Source organism: Solanum verrucosum, unplaced genomic scaffold, assembly GCF_900185275.1.
Source record: "Solanum verrucosum unplaced genomic scaffold, falcon-dt-bn FXZP01000286.1, whole genome shotgun sequence".
Classification (NCBI taxonomy): Eukaryota; Viridiplantae; Streptophyta; class Magnoliopsida; order Solanales; family Solanaceae; genus Solanum; species Solanum verrucosum.
This window is the reverse complement of record NW_026020376.1, coordinates 32,576-58,790: the sequence shown is the minus strand read 5'-3', so window position 1 is coordinate 58,790 and position 26,215 is coordinate 32,576. Positions and strand designations below refer to the sequence as shown.

The 26,215-nt window shown below is 35.0% G+C and overlaps 1 protein-coding gene across 1 annotated transcript; it reads right to left on the bottom strand.

The window, feature by feature from the left end:
* Positions 1 to 333: 333 nt before the first annotated feature.
* Positions 334 to 1,329, bottom strand: LOC125838462 (uncharacterized). Its single transcript, XM_049517510.1, has one exon. The coding sequence runs from the start codon at positions 1,327 to 1,329 to the stop codon at positions 334 to 336; it is 996 nt and encodes a 331-aa protein (XP_049373467.1).
* Positions 1,330 to 26,215: the final 24,886 nt, after the last annotated feature.

Sequence of the window (26,215 nt, the reverse complement as noted above, 5' to 3'; positions counted from 1 at the left end):
TGTACTCCAACCAGATAAGTTTCCGTAAGCTGGAAAGTCATTGATGGTCCATAACAAAGAAGCATGCAATTGAAAATTCTTTCTAGTTGATGCATTATATGTTTCAAAACCAACATCCCACAACTCTTTCAATTCCTCTATTAAAGGCTGGAGATATGTATCAATTGCATCTCCAGGACCATTTGGACCAGGAATAAGCATCGACAAAATGAAATTTTCTTGTTCCATACACAACCAATAAGATAAATTATAAGGAATAAGAACAACATGCCAAATGCTATGTGAGGTTTTTGAATTTCGAAAAGGCTGAAATCCATCACTAGCAAGTCCAAGTCAAACATTACGAGGGTCAACTGCAAATGAAGGATGAAGTTCATCAAATGACTTCCATGCCATTGAATCAGCCGGGTGCCTCATTATTCCATCATCAACTCTTTCATCCTTGTGCCATGTCATTAGAGTAGATGTCTTTGTAGACATAAACAACCTCTGAAGTCTAGGATTTAAGGGAAAATAGCGTAAGCTCTTTGAAGCTATCTTTTTACCTTTCTTATTCTTTGTTTCCCCATTATGTGTATTAATTCTCCATCTCGATGCACCACAAATTTTACAAGAATCGAGTAAGCTATCCTCTTTCCAGTATAACATGCAATCGTTAGTACAAGCATCAATCTTATTATAAGAAAGTCTAAGTTCTTGAATTATCTTTTTTACCTCATAATATGAGTTTGGCAAATCAGCGTCATCAGATAACAACTCATCTTTTAATAGTTTCAATATCATTGTAAATGACGCATTACTCCAACGACCAATACTTTTAATATGAAGCAATTTGATCAAAGAAGAAAGCTTTGAAGATTTTGAATTTTTGTACAGCGGCTTCTCGAAATCCTTTAATAGGCTGTAAAAAAAAATTGCTTCAACATTTGGTTCCTCAAGTAAATCATCACAATCTGTGTGTGTACTTCCTCCGTCAAGATTATGATATAGTTCTCTCAACAATTCTTCTACTTCATCCTCACTCTCACATTCTTCTACTATATCACCATCTTCATCTTCAGATTCATATTCAGTCAATGGCTCACCCAAACGTTCTCCATGGTGATACCAGAAAGTATAGTTTCGAATTATACCATACACTAGCAAATGTGTCTCAACTAATTTATGAGTTCCTAGAATTGTATTGAAACATTTGACAGATGGACATCGTATTTCATGTTCTTCTCCTGTTCTTTGAAAGGCATAATCTAAAAACTTTTGCACACTGGCTAAATACACTTCATCAAGTCGATTGTCAACAAGTTCCATCCATTGCTTACTAGGTGCCATAACCTTAGAGAAAACATAAAAAATAGATTTTTTTTAAAAACGAAATAAAAATAACAATATGCACACAACTTGTTGCAATTAGATGAACACAACTAAGTTGAACTCTAAGATCACAATTTCTAGTAGACCTTGGGTACTTTTTCCGTTAAGTAATTGCAATATACTTTCAAATAACAATAACTGATGTAATATAATTTTTGATAATAAGATGGAAAAAATTTAATGTTTCAAATTTTAATATCCTACTTAACTTAACATTGTACATGACAAGTCTGTACAAGTTACTGTTAACTGAAAAAAAAGTATACATAAATTTGATGATCAATAGAAGAGTGCTTGCAACATGAAGCAACAAAGAAAAAGGGACTGAGGCAAATCAAGAAAGTAGAAAATAGTACTTTCGATTTCAAACGGTTTTCAATACTTTCCCTGTGTTACACGCTACTGGTGTTGAAGCCCTTCTTGTTAGAGAGGCCGAAGGAAGAAGCAACATATCAGTTGTTGGAAAGGTAAAATTGTTATGTTTTATGTTTTAGACCTTTCTCTTTTGAGGTAATAAGCTGCTCATTTAAATGATCACATATGTTTCTTTTCTAGATTGTTCAGAAGTTGTCATTCACTTATTTAGTCGAGTAGCTTTGACCTTTAGTTCACATATGCTATCACTTATTTGAATTTCACTCTATCTAATGTGTTCATCATTTATTAAAGAAAGTCAATAACTACATTACAGTAGTTTATCCTACAGTTCATCATCTTCTCACGATCATTAGTGTAAGAGTGAAATAGGTAATGTATGACGCAAATGTGAAAGTTTGTTTCTTGCCAATATGTTGACACAATAACCATGAATAACGAAAATGAGCAACCTGAACAAAATTAGAGAAGAACCCCATTTACAAAGCAACATATTTAGAGTTCTTTCTCAGACTGTAAACCCTAAATTAAACCCTAAGAGCCTTCTAAAACCCTATGCTCTAAACCCTAAATCCTAAAAAATTGTGCACCCTAAACCTACAAAACACAAAAAACCTATAGCCCTAAACCCTAAGAACTACTTAACCATTTAAAACCCCTACAAAACCCTAAGGTCTAAACCCTAACTCCTAGAAATTTGTAAACCTTAAACCTAGAAATCACAAAAAAAATGCTAAGCAAACCCTAAAAAAACCCTTCCAAACACTTAACTCTTAAAAACCCAAAAACCCCTAAATCTAAAAATATCTAAGCTCTAAACCCTATAAAGCCCTAAATTGCATATGCTAAACCCTAAAAAACACAAAAACCCCTAAATCCTAAACCTATAAAGCCCTAAAATACCTTAACTTAAAAAACCCAAAGCCCTAAACCCAAAAAACCTAGACAAAACCCTTAATCTAAAACCCTAAACTAAAAAAACCAAAGTCCTTAACCCTAAACACTAACCTAAAACCCTGAATCCTAGACCTAAAACCCTATGAAACTATAACGACCCGTAAAACGAATAAGTGAATCTAGAGCCTAACTAGTGAGTGTGTGAGTTTGTCATGAGGGTTGATGTTGTTTTATTTTGTACCTAGCCATTGTTGAGGGGTTTTGGGGTAAAACGTCAAGGTACGACTCCACAAGGACCACCCTAAGGGTCCTTGAGGAGGACCCTAAGCCTAACCCCCAAGACCCCTTGAAACCATAATGTTGCCAAAAACATGGTGACCTACGGAAGGGGACCATGTCTTGTAGGTCCATCCACGCCCCTTGGATGGCCTCCATAGGTCAAGACACTCCAAACCAAGTTGCAACCCCAAATTACAGACCAGCAAGACGGTGGCGTAGCCCCACTTACGGTCCGTAGGTGAGGGGCGAGGTTTGCACCTGCAAAAGCTGTAATGGGTTCGGAAGTCTATTTTAGTTGGGGGACGGTTTTAATTAGTTATTTATGGTATTTTAAAGGTTTTTAGAGTATTAAAACACATTTAGACCTCATTATTTCAAAACCCCAAATCAAAACCTCCTCTCCCCTCCAAAAGCTCTCTCTCTAGAAACCTACATTGGAGGTGAAGACTTCAAACTCTCAAAGTAAAATCTTCATGGTTTTCAAAGGATTTTCGTGGGGAATCAATAGCAAGGTATGGTAGTATTGATCCTTGTCTAATTTTCCATTCAAGGAGCCAAATCCAAAGTGATTACAAACTATGAAAAATCTAGGGTTTTACTCAATCTCATGGTTTCCTAAATCAAACGTTTTCAAATGGTTTCTAATGACAAATTATGATTGTATTAGTGTTTAATTGATGATTTATGATGAAAATACTCAATGAACCCATGAATTCTCTCAATTTCCTCAATTGTGCCTTTATGAAGTGGGTTTCTTGATCATAAATGAAAGTTGATGGATTATGCGTAAATTGATTTAGATCGTTGAATTGTATCACTATTTATTCCTAATTGAAGTAATGAAAGGTTTGTTGGTTACTTGTGATCATGGCCTTGAAAGGGCAAGTTATGACCTAATTACATGTTGAAGTAGAATTGTGCTTGAGCTATTGATCCACTTGAAAGGTGTAGGTGTTTAATTACTATGTATGATTATGAGGTGAGTAAATGTGTTATTATTGAAAGGCTATTTCTCAATTTGACACTCACGTTTGATGATGATAGAATGTGAAAGATATGCATGTAATTTCAATGATAGAATGATGATCATGTATACAATGTAATTGTGTTGTTGTTGATAGTATATTCTTAATTGACACTCATGAATAATGATGGAATGAGAAGGGTTTCTTCTATGTATTGTTGTATCTTGGATTGGTAGGCCTAGGCATCATTTTCTTATACTAATGAAAGTAATGTGATGATGTATATCTTGAATTGGTAGGCTTTGTGCATCCTCTTCTTGAATGAATGAAAGTATAGTTGATTTATGAATATGAATTGATAAGCTATGGTATTCCATTCATATATGAGTAATGAATGTGTTTTGACTTGATGAATATGAATCGATAGGCTTATAATATTCATTTCATAAATGAGTTAATAAAATGATGAACCTTAGGATCGGTAGGCTTATGACACCCTTCCATATCTGAGGTTAATGTACTTTGGGATTGGTAGGCTTATGGCACCCTTCCATGAAGGTTAATGATGAACCTTGAAAAGGTAGGCTTATGGCACCCTTTCAAGAGGAAATAATGAGCTTTCCTAAAATGAACCTTGAATCGGTAGGCTCATGGCACCCTTTCATGTGTTATTGAATGAACTTTGAATCGGTAGGCTCAAGGCACACTTTCATGTGTTAATGAATGTACCTTGGGATGGTAGCCCAATGTACCCTCTCATGTGTTATAATGATGAAGTAATGAACTACTCTATGGGAATGTAAGCTAAGCACCGAGTGGAAAATGCAAGATGGAAACTCTCCTAATGTTAGGCAAGAGTTCCAATGAACATCTTCCTAACCCATAAACTATGTGCCCACATAGGTCTAGCTAGTGGATCCACCTAAGCTAGGTTATTGTTTTACCTCAGGCAAGTAGACCACCTCTTTACGGTGTGGGGCTTTATGACACCGGATTCCATGACATGCTCTCATGGTTTATGTTGGTTAAATGCTCATTCCCTTAATGTGAGATGTGCATTATGGTTTCTTGAAAGGTTCTACAAAGTGTGGGTGGTAGTATGTGATGCCATCCATGCATTGCACAAGTAGGCTTTGAGAGGGTCATAGTGAGTTCTCTAAGTCTTAATGACTAATGTATGAATATGTCCTAAATGAAAGTTAAAGAAGAAGGTTGACTTATATGCTTAGATGTAAAGATGCATGCTATACTTGGATTGTATTATGAGTTACTTCCTTGTCATTACCTATAGTATATGAATGTGCCTTGTCTAGGGTGACTTCAAAGGAGTACTTAGTGTGAGTAGTAATATGGGATGCTACTTGGACATGGAACAAGTATGATTTAGAGTTGTCTAAGATGATGGTTCTTATGTGATTATGTGACTTATGTAATGTTTATGTCTCTTATATGCTTTATTGTGTAAAGATGGAAATGATGAATGGTAAGTTCACTTATGGTGACCTTAAGGTGGCACCTCAGTATGGGTGGTGGTATGGAACGCTACTCATACATTACACAAGGTATAGCTTCAGGGTTACTTGCGGTGAAGGCTTAATGTGAAGGTAATGGTTTGTATGTTGATTATGTTCAAATGTGAAAATATGACTTGAATGTTGGTTGTGACTTATATTGTGCCTCTATTACTATTGTTCATGAAGTTTTATCAAAATGGCATAAAAGCATGACTTTCAAATAAAATGTTTGTTTTAAGCATGTTTTTGCATGGCTTCCATACTTATTGCATCTAATGTGCTAACCCATATTTCTTCCTTTTTACCAAAATGTAGGGTTTGGTGATTGGATGTCTTGTACATGGAAGATAAGTTCCTAAGATACATGGAGTTGAAGATTTGGTGAGTCTTCATAATTTTGAGGACGAACCCAACCCTTTTCCCTTAGGTTTAGAGCTTTTGTATAGCCTTTGTCCCAATGTTGTATTCAAAGAGTATTTAGATGGTTTTGAGACAAAGTTAGAAGTCTTCCGCTTGCTTTTATGAAAGATGTTTTCGATTGTAAAGATAGTTTTAAATTTTCTTTTATTTTCCTACAATCTTATGTTATGAGTGATATGAGGCTTGTATAAGACCCCTTTCGGGGTCCAGTACGCCATGTCACTTTCGGGGTATAGACTCGGGTCGTGACAAACATGGTATGAGAGCACAAGGTTTCTGGAATGGTCTTAGATTGTCTCAAACCACATCTAGTAGTGTCTTGTTCATCGTGTCAAGCGCGCCACATTATGAATAGGAGGTTGTTGGGTGTTAAGAAAGTTTCACTTATTCATTCTTAAAGTCCTGCCATAGAGTTTAACTCTATAATGCATGTCTCTTGTTCCTTATCTGATGGTGTTTAGTGGATGACCACTTGAAAGGAGTATGCTAGAAGGTGTGAGGGAGGAAGGTTGGTTGTGAAGCCAACTATCGCTATGTGGTTTGATAAAGTTGAGATGTTAGTTGTGGTGTGATTTTAGTATGAATGGGTTGTTTTATGGTTATGTGTGATGTTGGTAGAAGGTTATGATGAGTTTTGAGGTATGTTGAAAGAGTTTATGAAGTGTGGTGTTTTAGAAATGCCTAGATGTGATGAGTATGAAGGTTTAATGATGTTTTTCTCCGACCTTAGAATTGAAAGAGGTGAAGTTTAAAAGAGTTTGTATAGGCTTACTCCCACGTGGGGGATAATGTGCTTAGATAGTAAGGTCTTTGAGTGTCCTAAATGTTCATGAGTTAGGCTTGCTTGATGTTCTCACCTTAAGAGATGTAGTAAGTTTGAGGAGTTTAGACCATGTGTGGTAGACTCATATGAGACCTTGAGTGGTGTTGGTAAGGTGTTTTTGAGCAAGAGTTGCTTAATGAGGACCTTCCTAGTTTAAAAGCACCGGCATGTTGATGGTTTTTTGTAAGTTGTGAATGTCTTGATTGAGGTTCCTATGTTATGTTCATGATAAGCCTTAGATGGGCTTTCTCCTAAGTGGGGGAATGGTATGTTGAGTAATAAGGTTGTTGAGAGTTCCGATATCCTTACTTCTTTCTTTATGTGCCTATTCAAGCGTAAGATAAAAAGTTCATTTTTGGCTTGTTTCATGTTTTTGGAGTCATGTGTGGTGTGTGATATTGTGTTTCCATGGTCTCCTTATGATATGCATGTTCTTGATAAAGTCTTGTTTGAATGAGAAAATGAGTTTTCATGAATTACGTTCCTCTTAATTAATGTGCATTTAGTATGTGTTGCTTAAATGTTTAATGAGGTTAAATGTGGAACATGTCTAAATGTGCTTTTGAGAGTAATTGCATAATGAGCTTAATGATGTTGAGATGAGCATGATGTGATTCGGAAAAGGAAGTTCCTCCAATGAAATGAGAAATGATGAAGTTACGATGCATAATGAGTTTGTAGATGTAGTTCCTACCTTCTTGTATTGCATTGAACATGTTTGAGATGTAGTTGAAATTTTCTCCTAAGTTTTGTGCATTTTAAATGATGTTGCATGCATGATGGGTTGCTAGTATTGATTCGTTAACCCCTAAATATGTTTGAAGTGTCATTCGAGGACGAATGATTCTAAGTGGGGGATAATGTAACGACCTGTAAAATGAATAAGTGAAACTAGAGCCTAACTAGTGAGTGTGTGAGTTTTTCAGGAGGGATGAGGTTGTTTTATGTTGTCCCGAGCCATGGTTAAGGGGTTTAGGGGTTAAACGTCAAGGTACGACTCTCCAAGGACCACCCTAAGGATTCTTGAGGAGGACCCTAAGCCTAACCCTCAAGACCCCTTGAAACCATAATGTTGCCAAAATCTTGGTCACCTACGAAAGGGGACCATGCCCTGTAGGTCCATCCACGCCCCATGGATGACGTCCGTAGGTCAAGACCCTCCAAACCAAGCTGCAACCCCAAACCACGGACCATAAGGATAGTGGCGTAGCCCCACCTACGCTTCATAGGTGAGGGGTGTGGTTTGCACCTGCAAAAGCTGCAATAGGTTCGGCCATTGTTAGGGTGACTTCGTCAATTCACCCCAAGTCTATTTTAGTTGGGGGATGGTTTTAATTAGTTATTTATGGTATTTTAAAGATTTTAAAGTATTAAAACACATTTAGACCACATTATTTCAAAACCCCAAATCAAAACCTACCCTCCCCTCCAAAAGCTCTCTCTAGAAACCTCCATTGGAGGTGAAGACTTCAAGCTATCAAGGTCAAATCTTCAAGGTTTTCAAAGGATTTTCGTGGGGAATCAATAGAAAGGTATGGTAGTCTTGATCCATGTCTAAATTACCATTCAAGGAGCTAAATCCAAAGTGATTTCAAACTATGAAAAATCTAGGATTTTACTCAATCTCATGGGTTCTTTCATCAAATGTTTTCAAATGGTTTCTAATGACAAATTATGATTGATGATTTATGATGAAAATACTCAATGAACCCATGAATTCTCTCAATTTCCTCAATTGTGCCTTTATGAAGTGGGTTTCTTGATCATAAATGAAAGTTGATGGATTATGCGTAAATTGATTTAGATCGTTGAATTGTATCACTATTTATTCCTAATTGAAGTAATGAAAGGTTTGTTGGTTACTTGTGATCATGGCCTTGAAAGGGCAAGTTATGACCTAATTACATGTTGAAGTAGAATTGTGCTTGAGCTATTGATCCACTTGAAAGGTGTAGGTGTTTAATTACTATGTATGATTATGAGGTGAGTAAATGTGTTATTATTGAAAGGCTATTTCTCAATTTGACACTCACGTTTGATGATGATAGAATGTGAAAGATATGCATGTAATTTCAATGATAGAATGATGATCATGTATACAATGTAATTGTGTTGTTGTTGATAGTATATTCTTAATTGACACTCATGAATAATGATGGAATGAGAAGGGTTTCTTCTATGTATTGTTGTATCTTGGATTGGTAGGCCTAGGCATCATTTTCTTATACTAATGAAAGTAATGTGATGATGTATATCTTGAATTGGTAGGCTTTGTGCATCCTCTTCTTGAATGAATGAAAGTATAGTTGATTTATGAATATGAATTGATAAGCTATGGTATTCCATTCATATATGAGTAATGAATGTGTTTTGACTTGATGAATATGAATCGATAGACTTATAACATTCCTTTCATAAATGAGTTCATAAAATGATGAACCTTAGGATCGGTAGGCTTATGACACCCTTCCATATCTGAGGTTAATGTACTTTGGGATTGGTAGGCTTATGGCACCCTTCCATGAAGGTTAATGATGAACCTTGAAAAGGTAGGCTTATGGCACCCTTTCAAGAGGAATTAATGAGCTTTCCTAAAATGAACCTTGAATCGGTAGGCTCATGGCACCCTTTCATGTGTTATTGAATGAACTTTGAATCGGTAGGCTCAAGGCACACTTTCATGTGTTAATGAATGTACCTTGGGATGGTAGCCCAATGTACCCTCTCATGTGTTATAATGATGAAGTAATGAACTACTCTATGGGAATGTAAGCTAAGCACCGAGTGGAAAATGCAAGATGGAAACTCTCCTAATGTTAGGCAAGAGTTCCAATGAACATCTTCCTAACCCATAAACTATGTGCCCACATAGGTCTAGCTAGTGGATCCACCTAAGCTAGGTTATTGTTTTACCTCAGGCAAGTAGACCACCTCTTTACGGTGTGGGGCTTTATGACACCGGATTCCATGACATGCTCTCATGGTTTATGTTGGTTAAATGCGCATTCCCTTAATGTGAGATGTGCATTATGGTTTCTTGAAAGGTTCTACAAAGTGTGGGTGGTAGTATGTGATGCCATCCATGAATTGCACGAGTAGGCTATGAGAGGGTCATAGTGAGTTCCCTAAGTCTTAATGACTAATGTATGAATATGTCCTAAATGAAAGTTAATGAAGAAGGTTGAATTATATGCTTAGATGTAAAGATGCATGCTATACTTGGATTGTATTATGAGTTACTTCCTTTTCATTACCTATAGTATATGAATGTGCCTTGTCCAGGGTGACTTCAAAGGAGTACTTAGTGTGAGTAGTAATATGGGATGCTACTTGGACATGGCACAAGTATGATTTAGAGTTGTCTAAGATGATGGTTCTTATGTGATTATGTGACTCATGTAATGTTTATGTCTCTTATATGCTTTATTGTGTAAAGATGGAAATGATGAATGGTAAGTTCACTTATGGTAACCTTAAGGTGGTACGTTAGTGTGGGTGGTGGTGTGGGACGCTACCCATACATTAGACAAGGTATAGCTTGAAGGTTACTTGAGGTGAAGGCTTAATGTGAAGGCAATGGTTTATATGTTGATTATGTTCATATGTGAAAATATGACTTGAATGTTGGTTGTGACTTATATTATGCCTCTATAATTATTGTTCATGATGTTTTATAAAAATGGCATAAAAGAATGACTTTCAAATAAAATGTTTGTTTTAAGCATGTATTTGCATGGCTTCCATACTTAGTACATCTAATGTGCTAACCCATATTTCTTCCTTTTTACCAAAGTATAGGGTTTGGTGATTGGATGTCTTGTACATGGAATATATGTTTCTAATGAGCATGGAGTTGAAGATTTGGTGAGTCCTCATAGTTTTGAGGACGAATACAACCCTTTCCCTTATGTATTTTATTTATGTTTAGAGCTTTTGTATGGGCTTTGTCCCAATGTTGTATTCTATGAGTATTTAGATGGTTTTGAGACAAAGTTAGAAGTCTTCCGCTTGCTTTTATGAAAGATGTTTTCGATTGGAAAGAAAGTTTTAAATTTCCCTTTATTTTCCTAGTATCTTATATTATGAATGCTATGAGGCTTGTATAAGACCCCTTTGGGGTCAAGTACGCCATGTTGCTTCCGGGGTATAGACTCGGGTTGTGACAGAAACCCCTAACCTTAAGAAACCCAAATTCTTATAAACCCAAAAATAAACCCTAATCCTATTTAAAACCCTTACAAAACCTTAAGTGCTAAGCCCTAAATCCTAAAAATCCGTAGACCCAAAACCTATAAAACACAAAAAAAAAAACTAATAAAAAGAAAAAGCCCTAAGAAACACTTAACCCTTAAAACCTCTAAAAACACAAAAACCCCATAAACCTAAAATATTCTAATCTCTAAACCCTATAAAGCCTTGAATCGTTTATGATAAACCCTAAAAACACAAAAAAAAAAAAAAAAAACTAAGCCTTAAACTCTAAACCTATAAAATCATAAAAAAACCTTAACATAAAAACCCTAAACCCCTTAATCCTAAAAACAAAAACAAAACCCTAAACCCTAAACCATAACGTAAAACCCTAAATCCTAAACCTAAAACCAAAGAAAACCCTAATCCCTACACCTTATGTAACCCTAAATCGTATAAGCCCTAAAATAAACCTTAAAACCCATTTAGAACCCCTACAAAACCCTAAGCTCTAAACCTTAAATCCTAAAAATTTGTAAACCCTAAACCTAAAATACACAAAAAAGAACCTTAAGCCCTAATCCCTAAACCCTGAGAAACTCTTATCCCTTAAAAACCCTAAAAAAACCCAAAAACCCCTAAACCTAAAAAACTCTAAGCTAAAACCCTATAAATCCCTAAATTGTATATGCTAAACCCTAAAACACACACAACCCCTAAGCTTTAAATCCTGAAAACCTAAAACCCTAAGAAACCATGAATCCCAAACATTAGGAAACCCTAAATCTTATAAACCGTAAAAACGATTCAATACCCCTACAAAACCCTAAGCTCTAAACCCTAATTCCTTAAATTCCGTAAACCCTAAACCTAAAAACACAAAAAGCCCTAAGCCCTAATCCTTAAACCCAAAAAAACCCTAAAAACATAGAACCCTTAAAAACCCTAAAAACCCCTAAAGCTTAAAAACTCTAAACTCTAAAACTTATAAAGCCCAAAATATTATATGCTAAACCCTATAAAAACACAAAAGAAAAACCTAAGACCTAAACCCTATACCTATAAAAAGCTATAAAACCTTAACCCAAAAAACTCAAATATCTACACTAAAAATCTAAATAAAACCCTTAACCTAAAACCCTAAACCCTAACCTAAAACACTAAATCCTCAACCTAAAACCCTAAGAAACCCTCAACCCTAAACCTTAAGAAACCCTAAATCCTATAAACCCTAAAATGAACCCTAAAACCATTTAAAACCCCTACAAAAACCCTAAACCCTAAAAAACTAAATCCTAAAAATTTGTAAACCCTAAACCTTAAAAACACAAAAAAAAAAACCTAATCCCTAAACAATAAACCCTAAGAAACACATAACCCTGAAAACCCCTAAAAAAACACAAAAACCCCATAAATCTAATAAACTCTAATCTCTAAACCCTATAAAGCCCTAAATTGTTTATGTTAAACCCTAAAAAATGAAAAAAAAACCCTAAACCTATCAAATCTGTAAAAACTTTAACACAAAAAACACAAAGCCCTAAACCCTAAAAACCAAAATAAAACCCTTAACCTAAAACCCTAAACCCAAAAATCCCTAAGCCCTAAACCCTAAACCATAACATAACAACTTAAATCCTAAACCTAAAACCCTAGAAAACCCTAATCCCTAAACCTTATGAAACCATAAATCCTATAAACCCTGAAATATGCTCTAAACCCCATTTAAAACCCCTACAAAACCCTAAGCTCTGAAAACAAAATCCTAAAAATTTGTAAAGCTTAAACCTAAAAAACACAAAAAAAAAACCCGAATCCCTTAACACTAAACCCTAAGAAACACTAAACCCATAAAACCCCTAAAAAAACACAAAGACCCCATAAATCTAAAAAACTCTAATATCTAAACCCTATAAAGCCCTAAATCGTTTATCCCAAACCCTTAAAAACACAAAAAATCCTAAGCCTTAAACCCTAAGCCTATAAAATCTTTAAAACCCTTAACATAAAAAATTCAAAGCCCTAAACCCTAAAAACAAAAATAAAATCCTTAACCTAAAACCCTAAAAACAAAAATAAAACCCTTAACCTAAAACCCTAAACCCAAAAAAAACCCTAAGCGATAAATCCTAAACCATAACATAAAACCCTAAAACCTAAACCTAAATCCCTATAAACCTTAAGAAACCCTAAATCTTATAAATCCTAAAAACTATTTGAAACCTCTACAAAACCCTAAGCTCTAAATAACTAAATCCTAAAAATCTGTAAACCCTAAACCTAAAAAAAAAAAAACTTAATCCCTAAACACTAAACTCTAAGAAACACTTAACCCTTAAAACCCCTAAAAAAGACTCTAATCTCTAAACCCTATAAAGCCCTAAATCATTTATGCTAAACCATAAAAAACACAAAAAAACCCTAAGCCTTAAACCCTAAACCTATAAAATCTTTAAAAGCCTTAACATAAAAACCCAAAACCCTAAACCCTAAAACCAATAATAAAACCCTTAACCTAAAATCGTTAACCCTAAACCATAACATAAAACCCTAAATCCTAAATTAAAACCCTGGAAAACCCTAAACCCTAAAACCCTATGAAACCCTAAAACCCATTTCAGAACCCTAAAAAACCCTAAGCTCTAAACCTTAAATCTAAAAAATACATAAACTCTAAACCTAAAAAACACCAAAAAAAAATAAACCCTAAACTGTAAACCCTAAGAAACTCTCAACCCTCAAAAACCCTAAAAACAAAAAATCCCCTAAACCTAAAAATCTCTAATCTAAAACCCTATAAAGCCCTAAATTGTATATGCTAAACCCTAAAACCACACAAAAACCCCTAAGCCCTAAATCCTAAACCTTTAAAACCCTCAAAAACCTTAACTTACAAAACTCAAAGCCCTAAACCCTAAACCCTAAACTAAAACCCTAAATCATAAACCTAAAACCCTAAGAAACCCTTAACCCTAAACCTTAAGAAACCCTAAATCCTATAAACCCTAAAATAAACCCTAAAACCCGTTTAAAACCCCTACAAAATCCTAATCTCTAAATTGTAAATACTAAAAATCCGTAAACCTAAAAAATACAAAAAAACCCTAAGCCCTGAGCCCTAAACCCAAGAAAATCCCCTTAAAAATCCTAAAAACCCAAAAAACCCTAAACCTAAAAAAACTTTAAGCTCTAAACACTATAAATAAATTGTATATGCTAAACCCTAAAAAAAAAAAAAAACCCTAAAAACCCTTAACCTAAAAAACCCAAAGCCTTAAACCCTAAAAACCTAGATAAAACCTTTAACATAAAACCCTAAACCTAAAAACCATAAGCCCCTAAACCCTAAACCCTAAGTTAAAACCCTAAATCCTAAACCTAAAACCTTAAGAAGCCCTAAACCTTAAGAAACCCTAAATCCTATAAACCCTAAAATGCATTTAAAACCCTTATAAAACCCTAACTTCTAAACCCTAAATCCTAAAAATCTAATAACCTTGAACCTAAAAAACACAAAAACAAAACCCTATGCCCTAAACCTAAACCCTAAAAAATGATAAGAAACACTTAACCCTTAAAAACTCTAAAGATTACAAAAACCCCTAAACCTAAAAAACTCTAAGCTCAAAAACGTATAAGGCCCTAAATCGTATAAGTTAAACCCTAAAAAACACAAAAAATATCATAAGCTTTAAACCCTAAACCTATAAAATCCTAAAAAACCTTAACCTAAAAATCCCTAAACCTTAAAAACCTAGAGAAACCCCTTAACCTAAAACCCTAAATTTTAAAAAACCCTAAGCCCTAAACCCGAAACCCTAACCTTAAACCCTAAACTTAAAAAAAAAAACCCTAAGGCCTAAACCCTAAACCCTAACCTAAAACACTATATCATAAACCTTAAACCCTAAGAAACCCTGAACCCTAAACCTTATGAAACCCTAAATCATATAAACCCTAATAACCATTTAATATCCCTACAAATTAAAACCTTAAGCTCTAAACCCTAAATTCTAAAAATCTGTAAACCCTAAACCAAAAAAAACTCTAGGCTCAAAAATCTATAAAGCTCTAAATCGTATATGATAAACCCTAAAAAAAACAAAACAAAACTATAAGCCCTAAACCATAAACTTATAAAATCCTAAAAAACCTTAACTTAAAAACTAAAATCCCTAAACCCTAGAAACCTAGATAAAACCTGTAACCTAAAGCCCTAAACCTAAAGATTCCCTAAGCCCTAGACCCTAAACCCTAACCTAAAACCCTAAATCCTAAACCAAAAACCCAAAGAAAACCCTAAACCCTAAACCTTCAAAAACACTAAATCCTATAAACCCTAAAAATAAACATAAAAACCATTTAAAACCCCTACAAAACTCTATGATCTAAACCCTAACTACTAAAAATCTGTAAACTCTTAACCTAAAAAACACAAAAAAAAAAAAACTAAACCTTAAACCCTATAAAACCTTAAGAAACACTTAACCCTTAAGAAATCCTAAAAAATCCAAAACCCCTGAAGCTAATAAATAATAAGCTCTAAACCCTATAAAGCCCTAAATCATATATCTTAAACCCTAAAAAAGCACAAAAAGAACCCCTAATCCCTAAGCCTTAAACCTAAAAAACATTAAATAACCATAACCTAAAAAACCCTGAACCTAAAAAAACCCTAAGCGGTAAACCCTAAATCCTAAACGTAAAATCCTAAGAAACCCTAAACCTTAAGAAGCCCTAAATCCTATAAACCCTAAGAACAATTTAAAACCCCTACAAAAACCTAAGCTCTAAACCCTAAATCCTAAAAATTCGTAAACCCTCAACCTAAAAACACACAAAAAAAACCTAAGCCCAAAACCCTTAACCTATAAAACCCTAAAAAAGCTTAACCTAAAAAACCCAAAACCCTAATCCCTAAAACCCTTATCATAAAACCCTAAACCTTAAAAAACCCTAAGCACTAAACCATGAACCCTAAACTAAAACCCTAAATCCTAAACCTAAAACCCTAAACCTTAAGAAACCCTAAATCCTATAAACCGTAAAACCCATTTAAAACCCCTACAAAACCCTATGCTCTATACTCGAAATCCTAAAAATCTGTAAACCTAAACCTAAAAAAAATCAAAAACCTTGAACCCTAAACCCTAAACCGTTAAAAACACTAAAAAGCAGAACCTCTAAACCTAAAAAACAATTAGCTCTAAAACTTATTAAGCCCTAAATCGTATATCATAAATCCTAAAAAACACAAAAAAAAAACCCTAAACCTAGAAAAACCTTAACTTAAAAAACCCTAAAAACCTAGATAAAACCCTTAACCTAAATTCCTAAACCCAAAAGAATCCTAAGCCTTAAACCTTAAACCTTAAACCTTAAACACTAGAAAACCCTAAGAAGCACTTAACCCTTAAAAACACGAAAACCCCTAAACCTAGAAAAATTCTAAGCTCTAAACCCTATAAACCCCTATATCGTGTATGCTAAACCCAAAAAGGCACAAAAAAAAAACACTAAGCGCTAAACCCTAAACCTATAAAACCTTAAAAACCTTAACCTACAAAACCTAAAGACCTAAACCCTAAAACCTAGATAAAACCCTTAACCTAAAAAAAACCCTAGGCCCTAAACCCTAAACCCTAACCTAAGACCCTAAATCCTAATCTAAAAATCCTAAGAAACCCTAAGCCTTAAACTTCCAGAAACACTAAATCTTGTAAACCCTAAATTCCATTTAAACACCCTTAAAATCCTAAGCTCTAAACCCTAAATCCTAAAAATTCATAAAACCTAAACCTAAAAAACACAAAAAACCCTAAGCCCTAAATCCTAAACCCTTAAAAAACCGTAAAAAACACTTAACTCTTAAAAACCCTAAAAACCCAAAAGCCCCTAAATCTAAAACACTTTAAGCTCTAAACCCTATAAAGCCCTAAATCGCATATGCTAAACCCTAAATAAAAAATAAAATAAAAAAATAAAAACCAAGCCCTAAATCCTAAACCTATAAATCCCTAAAACTCCTTAACCTAAAAAACCCAGAGCCTTAAACCCAAAAAACCTAGATAAAACCCTTAACCTAAAAAAAAAACAAATTCCTAAATCCTAACCTAAAACCCTAAACCTTAAGAAATCCTAAATCCTATAAACCCAAAAATAAACCCTAAAAACCATTTAAAACCTCTACAAAACCCTAAGCGCTAAACCCTAAATCCTAAAAAATTGTAAACCCTAAACCTAAAAAAAAAACAAAAAAAAAACTAATCCCTAAACACTTAACCCTTAACACCCCTAAAAAACACAAAAACCCCATAACCCTAAATGTAACGACCCATTTGGTCGTTTTGATTACTAGAGTTTTTTATTTCATAAAATACTTTTTGATAGATTATAAATGGGTATTTTGGACCATCTGTAACTATAATTATAAAATTAATGGGATAGTTTTAATAATTTATTTAGTTGATGGTTAAAGAAAATAACATTAAAATTTATAGTTGGTCTTATATAATAACAAGGAAAAGAAAAAAAGATTGTAGAAAGAATAAGGGTTTGAGGCAAGAAAGCAATACCTACGGCATCTATCAAGAAGATCGATATCCAGGTAATTAACGTAAATTCTTCTATTGCTTTACATAAGTTACGATGTATTAGAGTTGCAAATGGGGTTGTTGCATGCGTTACAGGTGGAAAGGATATTAGATATGGTTGAAGTTGGGGGACAAGGTTTGTACGTATTAATGACCTAATAATTACTATGGAAATTGAGATGAATTTGTTAGTATGTTTAAGATAGTACAGAAAAATATTATTATATTATTATTAGGGTGCATTGTGGATTGGAGATGAATTTGGTATGTGTTGGTTGCCACTGGTTCCGTGACCAGTGGCTTCAGCTTTACGTTTTGTAATTCTATTATCATATTATAAACTATATTTTGATACATTGAGATAGGTAATAAAATAATAAATGTATCGAATTATTTAAATTCCATTAAAGTTATGCGAATTGGAGGAATGAAGACTTACCCTTAGGTTTGAACTTTAGGAAATTAATTATAGATTAGGTGAACTCTTGGGTTTAGGCTAGATATATAATAATATGAGTGTTTGTAGACTCGTTAAGTTACAAATTATGCACATATACTTGTTAGATTGGAAAGGTTCAGAGGCATTGAGGAAAGGAAAAGCATTGGAGAGGTAGTTTGCTTGAATTGAAACTTCGGTGGAGGTAGGTTATGGTTTAATCTATTTGACAAATAGACTCTTAATAGAGATTGATATGCATTGAATGATATTCTGAAATTCTCTATGTATTGATTGTGTGGTCGTGTGCCTTGATTATGTGGTTTGTGATTGGTCTGAATCCTAAGACCGTGAAATTTATAATCTGGAACCTTCTCTATCGAAGTGATGCCTTGAATAAACAAGGCTTGATGAACTATTGTTAATGAAGTTAAAAGTGGTGATAATAAATGATAAATTAACCATATTATTGGATCGGGTGTCACATTCTGGCATGCTATTATTGGATCGGGTGTCACGTTTCGGCATGGTAATATTGGATCAGGTATCACGTTCTGACACGGTAACATTAAAGGAAAACATATATAAACAACGTAATGTACTCAATCTCAAAGAACTCAATTCTCAAAATAGCTTGGTTTGGAGGCATCAGTCCTCATGTGTGATCATGATATTGTTGACTGAGTACATACTTACTTTAGTGTTGTTGTCACTAGTTCATGTTGTTTGTTACTTGCCACCTGCTAAGTGTCATAGTTCATTTTATACTATTATCCATTACATATTAGTTTCTTCTTTGAGTTGACCGATGATACCTACTCAATACATGTTCTTTGTACTGACCCCTATTTGTGTTTTCTTCATTTTCTTTTGTGGAGTGCAGCAAGTGTGATGAGTCCGAGATTTGGACTCATTTCGGGCTTTATTCATATAGATTTAGTGTCCTCAAATGTTTGTTTTGTGCAAATAACTGATGTAAAACCCTTGATTTCCAGGTATATGGACTGAGGAACAAATCAAGGACACTAATTTGCAAAAAAGGAACAATAGAGAGTTGAAAGAATGAAGGAACGAAAGCCTGGAAATCGCCAAGTCCACTTGGCGAGTCGCCGAATGGCCATTTGACCACTTAAAGTTCCAGTGTGCCAAGACCTGAGGGGAGAAATAAAGTTGACGATGGAAAAGAGCAGTCGGCGAATCGCCGAGTACTTCCGCGATGCAGTGCTGGATCTCCCAAAGTTACAGAACTTGAGGATGATGAATGCCAAAGCAGAAAGGCAATGAAAGTGACCAAAGGGCGGCTCACCGAGTGGTTCGGTGTCACGACCCAGGGGTACCCCTTATACGTAACATGGTGTACTTGACCCCGACGGAGTATCATAAGCCCTCAGCATATCATAACATCAGATAATAGAAAAGTACGGAAAATTTAAAACTTCTTCTAAACCATACAATCGAAACCATTTTCATAAAGCAAGCTAAAGTCTTTACTATATCTTTGTCTCAAACCATCTTTTAAACTCTTGAATAAAACTCTTGGGACACAGCCTATACAAAGTCTAAAACATAAAGAAATGACATAAAGGAAATAATGGGTTTGTCCTCGAAGCTATGAGGATTCACCAAATCTTCAACTCTTCTTGCACCATAGAAACCTAGCCTCCAAAGGAGCTGAATCTCTGAAACCCTACATTTGATAAGAATGTAGGAAAAGTATGTGTTAGTACAAACTGTAGCAAGTATGATAGCTAGCACAACATCATAAGAGCATCTCAAAATTGTTAGTCAACATAAGACATAAACATAAGAGATAATAACATAGTCATAGCATAATCTCCAACATAAGCATGATGTAATCATAAGTCAACATAAGGCATAGTTAATGAGCATTGGAGATAAATCATGTTCATGGCATAGTCCTTACTTAGACATTCACACTAACATTCTTTAACCCTTAGGCTTTCATATCATAAGAGGACTACTTCACAAGCAACCTCAAAACATACTTGTGCAATGCATGAACGACATCCCATAATACCATCCAAACTAAGTGGGTTTTTTGGTCATTCTTAGGCATAGTCCACATTCATAGTCAAGACTTAGGTTTTCATATCATAAGAGCATTAGACTCGTAAGTAACCTCAAAGCACACTTGTGCAATGCATGTGTGGCATCCCATAATACCACACATACTAAGCATATCATTGGAGTCACCATGTTCATACTTACAATCTATAGGTGTCACTCTTGACCTACTTCATATAGAAAAGGAACTATCAACTTGATCCAATCATATCATGGAAGGAAACTATAGCAACAATCCAAGCTAAGCATATATCACTTAAGAGAACACTTCATAAGTAGCTTGAAGTTAAACTTGTGCCATGTATGAATAGCATCTCATACTACCATTCACACTAAGTACTTCTTTAGGCTATCTTACTTAGTGCTTATTATTTATAATTCTAGACCATCAAAGAATGGCACCCTACTAGGGTAGACCTAACTACCATGGAAAACACACTATCATGTAAATCCAAGCTATACAAAGAAGAGTAAAACTATTCCAACTTAGCTACCATGCAAACATTCAAATATAATGCATGCTACCCTTAGGGAAGTACGAATCATCAACCCTAAGCTACCCTTAGGAGAGTATGATGTATCAATCCTAAACTACCCTTAGGAGAATATTGGCCAAAAAATCTCCTTATGATGGCCTGGATCCCAATGCTCGAAAGAAGAATCGTTTCTATGTGCTTCAAGCTAACAAGGACAAAGGAGCTAATCTGGATGAAGGTACCGGTAAGTTATAGTTCCTTTTTGTTGTGATGAGATCGTTATGTTGTTTCATGATAGCCTTACTTGGGTTTTCTCCTAAGTGGGGGATAGTATGTTGGCTGGTAAGGTTGTTGAGAGTGTTGATGTCCATATCTCTTTCCTTCTATTCTTATTCAAGCTTGACACCTAGAAGTTCCTTGTAGCTTGTAGTATGTTTTGGAGTCACGTGTGATATTTAGTTTCCATGGTCTCCTTATGTTATGCATGTTCTAGTTGAATTCTTGTTATATGAGAAAATGAGTTTTCAAATTGTGTTCCTCCTGTTAATATGCACATATGATGAGCTGCCTAAATATTTCATGAGTTGACTTGTTGAGCATGCTTAAATGTGTTCTTGAAAGAGTTGCATAATGTTCTTTTATGAGAAAATTGCATAATGTGCGTAATGATGATTGTAATGAGCATGATGTGATTTGGAGAAGGAAGTTCCTCCAATGGAATGAGAGATGTGAAGTTTTGATTCATAATGAGTTTGTAGATGTAGTTCCAACCTTCTTGTTTGCATTGAGCCTTTTGATGTGGAGTTGATGTTTCCTCCTATGTTTATGCATTTATATTGATGTTGCATGCATGATTGTGGGCTGCTAGTCTTCAGTTGTTACCCCTTAAGGTGTTTAAAGTGTCATTCGAGGACGAATGTTCCTAAGTGGGGGATAATGTAACGACCCTAAAGATGAACTAGTGAAACTAGAACCTAACGTGTGTGCGTTTGTGCTTGTTTTGAGTTTTGAAGTGGATTGATGTTGTCCGAGTCATGGCTGAAGATTTTAGGGGTTAAACGTCAAGGTACGACTCCCCTTTGACCACCCTAAGCTTAACCCCAAAGGCTGCCCCAAATGAGTTTTGTTGCCAAAATTTGGTGACCTACGGAAGGGGTCCATGCCCCGTAAGTCCATCCACACCCCGTGGTTGGCCTCTGTAGGTCAAGACCTTCCAAACCAAGCCACAGCCGCTGACCAAGGACCCACAGGACGGTCCGTGGGTCCAGGGCGTGAACTATGCCTATGTTGTTGTCTAGAATCGGCCAAGCCAAGGGTGGTTTGGTAAATTCCTCCCTTGTCTAGTTAAATGCTTGGACGGTTATTTTAAGTGTTTTAATATATGTTAAGAATATTAAAACATTAAAATACTATTTTTGATTCATTCTTCAAATTCCCCAAATCAAAACCACTCCCTCTCAAAATATCTTCTCTCTAGAACTACATTGAAGACCAAGAGAAAAAGAAGGCTTAGGGCTTGAAGAGGAAGGATATTGGGTAGATTTTCGTGGGGATTCTTCAAGTTAAGGTATGGTGATCCTCCATCCAGGGTTAGCTTTCACCCTAGAGTCAATTTCAAAGAAGTTTTCAAGGTTTTCAAGTTACACAAAAACCATAGGTTTTACTGAATCTCATGGGTTCTTGCATCAAACGTTTTCAAATAATAAATTATGATTATGTTGATGTTTAATTGATGATTTAATATGAAAATACTCTATGAACCCATGATTTCTCTCAATTTCTAGATTGTGACTTATGAAGTGGGTTTATTGATTATGAATGAATGTTGATGGATTTATGCTTAGATTTATTTAGATTGTTGAATTGTATCTTTATCTATGCCTAATTATGGTGAATTGAGGATTTGTGATCATAGCCTTGAAAGGGAAAGTTAGACCTAATTTCATGTTAAAGTATAATTGTGCTTGAATTGTTGATCCACTTGAAAGGTGGAGGTGTTTACTTACTATGTACATTGTGATCAAGGCCATGAAGGCATAGTGTGAGGAATTGAAGTATTATCACAATGTTGTATATATGAATGTATAATGTGAAGGATATACATGTAAACTCACAGATAGAATGATGATCATGTATTTAATGTAATTGTGTTAGTATTGAAAGGCTATTTCTCAATTTGACACTCATGAATGATAATGATGAATGTGAAGGGTCTCTATAATGTGAATGTAGAATCTAGAATTAATAGGCTCATGCATCATTTTCTTATATAATGAATGTGTCTTGACTTGATGAATATGAATCGATAGGCTATGACATTTCTTTCATATATGAGTGATGAATGTGTCTTGACTTGATGACTATGAATTGATAGGCTTTAGGCATTATTTTCATAAATGATCTAATGTAATGAAGACTCTCTAATCGATAGGCTAGTGGCATTCCTTTCTTAATGAGTCAATGTACCATGAATCGATAGGCTAGTGACATTTTTTTCATGAGTATAGGAATGTAATGAGGGACCATAAATCGATAGGCTTATGGCATTTCTTTCATGAGGACTCTAGAGCTATCCTTGAATGTACCATGGATCGATAGGCTTATAACATTCCTTCCTTGGCAATGATATATCATGGGTCGATAGGCCAATGGCATTCCTACCTAATACACTAATGTAATGTGAATGAAATAATCTATGGGAATGTAGGCTGAGCACCGAGTGGATATGGTTAGATGGAAACTCTCCCAATGTTAGGTTAGAGTTCTAATGAACATCTTCCTATCCTATAACTATGTGCCCACATAGGATATTGGCTAGCGGATTCCATCCGAGCTAATGTTATAATTCTACCTTAGGCAAGTGGAACACCTCTTACGGTGTGGGGTTACATGACATCGGATTCCATGTCTATCTTGCATGGTCTATGTCGGTTAAATGCTTATTTCCATCATGTGAGATGTGCACTCTAGTTACTTGATAGGTACTACAAATTGTAGGCAGTAGTACGGGATGCTATCTATACATTGCATGAGTAGGCTTTGAAGGGGCAATAGTGAGTTCTCTAAGTCTTAATGACTAATGTATGAAAGTCCTCTAAATGCATGAATGTGTTCTAAATGAACCTAATGAAAAATGTTGGCTTAAATGCTTAAATGTAAAGATGTATGCTATACTTGGATTTTAATATGAGTTACTTCCTTGTCATGTCTATTGTATATGAACATGCCTTGTCTAGAGTGACTTCAAAGGAGTACTTAGTGTGAGTTGTAGTATGGCATGCTACTTGCACATTGCACAAGTATGACTTAGAGTTGTCTTAGATGTTGGTCTTAATGTGATGACGTGATTAATGAAATGCTTATGTGCTTTATATGTTCTATTGTGTAAAGGTGGAAAGGTTGAATGGTAAGTTCACTTCTGGTGACCTTAAGGTGGTGCCTTAGTGTGGATGATTGTCATGCCCCGAAAGCACCCCCTAGGCGTAGCATGGTGTACTTGACCCCGAAGGGATCTTATACAAGCCCTTAGCATATTCGTCATTGCATATAGACATTGAATAATGCAGACTATTAAAAACTTTTCAACATCAATGTCAAAGTGTCTCATAATAGAAAATAGAAAGTAGAATGTCTAGACATCATCATCTCAATGAAACTATCTAAGTACACATAAGAATCTCGAATAGGGACCATAGCCCTTTACAATCGAATTGTCTTAAAATGACAAGTACATAGGAAGTCTAATAGTCTATTTCAATATAAGGAACATAAGTGTCATAGTGTGTGTGTCCCCTAAATTTGAGGACATACCAAAAAGTCTTGGAGAAAGTCTAAATCCAAGCTTGAGTCTCTTAGTAGCACAGTCACTTCCCGGAACCTACACTTAGTAAGAAAAGAAATAAATATGGGTTAGCACAATAAATTGTACTAAGTATGGAAGCCATGCATTTAAAACCATTTAAATAATGCAAAAAGGGACCTTTAGTTGAAAACATGCTATTTCAAGTTAGAAGCCATAATGCATATTCAAGGAGCATTTAGCCAATCCACATTACAAGGTAAAAGACATTCATGATCATAACAACAAGCCATAACCTATACCATACATATTTGAGTTCCATTTACATTACACCATCATAAGAGACCACCCATGACCCCCTTTCAAGTTCACTTGTGCAAGGTACATATGAAGTCCCATACCCACCCCCATATATACTAAGTAAAGTTATCAAGAAGACGCAAGTATAGTCATATATATAATAGGTGAAACCAACCATAACATAATTCATAGCTTAGATCACCTTATTAAAACATAAGGATATTAGCAATAACCGACATAGACCATGTGAGCTTCATGAAATCCGGTGTTCTACTCCCATACCGAAAAGAGAGTGTTCCACTTGCCAAGGTAGAACTTAACATAATAGCATCCAGGTGGATCCACTAGTTAATACCTATGTGGGCAAACATAGTTATGAAACAAGGAGATTGCTACTAGAAACCCGGACTTGCTAAACGTAAAAGGTTTCCATCTCATAAGACAACATATATATTGGGAACCCGGACTTGCTAAACATAAAAGGAACCCATATGGGAAGCCGGACTTGCTAAACATAAAAGTTTCCATCTCATATTCATGTTCACTCGGTGCTAAGAACAATTCTTTTAAAGAAGTATTAGGCCTTTACTTACACATTAATTCAATAAGGAGTGCATTAGGGATTCAACCCATCATTCATTATATAGCTCACAAGTTCTAAGATAAGAATAACCTTTCATCATAGGACCATCAACATATAATAATATTCATTCATAACATAGTCATGTAGTGTTCATAAGATTTACCTTTTATTCATCATACCAACACTACCATAATCATAGCTTAACATTCATGTTGGTATCATAGCATACTTGTCAACACTTGGGGTTGTAGGGAAGAAGAAACATAACTCAATCACTACAATTCATAATCAAGTAGCACCTCCACCATAAGTGGATCAATAATTCAATATATGAACATTCATCAATTTGACAAATCTTCATTCATAGCCTTCAAGGATCACATCAAGATTCAATCTTAATTCATTGGTAATAATTCATCATATAGAGCAACATCATAATACAATAATGAATTCCGCAATTTACAAATTAGATTCTCATCCTTCACATATTAGATTTTGATCCTTCATTCACCATTAAAGTGATACTAGGGTTTAAAGTGATGAAGAAGGGGAAATTATGGGTTTGTGGGGATTTGTAGAAAAACCATCAACATGACATTAATTCATCCACAAATCATCATATACGATCATAATTAATCATTATAATTCAATGAAAATACATTTGTGAAGTGACCCACGACATTGAGAGAAAACCTAGAATTTGGGGAACTTTGAAATCAAATTTTAAGAAGGCCTCTTCGGGAAAAGATCCCAAGAGTGAAGTGCAACCATACCTTAGTTGATTCCTTGAGAATCAATGGAGAAACTCCAAGAAATTTGGGAAAGAACCTTGAAACCCTAGCTCCAATGTATTCTTCTTCTTCTAGAGTCTTTAAAGAGAGAGTTTAGAGAGAAATGGGTCTTGGTTTTTTTGTGATTTGGAGTTATAAGGTGGAAGACTTGTTATTACTTAATAATACCCTAAAGTACCTAATATAACTATTTAAAACCGTTTTTAACCCTTAAGCAAGTAATTAGTAACTTACTAAACTAGCCCTACTTAAATCGTTGTGAGGCAGTGAGCTCGAGTGCCATCCACGAGTCCCCACCCATGGGTCGTCAGTTGAAC

Coding starts and splice junctions, on each gene's coding strand:
- LOC125838462 (XM_049517510.1), bottom strand. CDS start 1,329: ATGGCACCTAGTAAGCAATGGATGGAACTTGTTGACAATCGACTTGAT.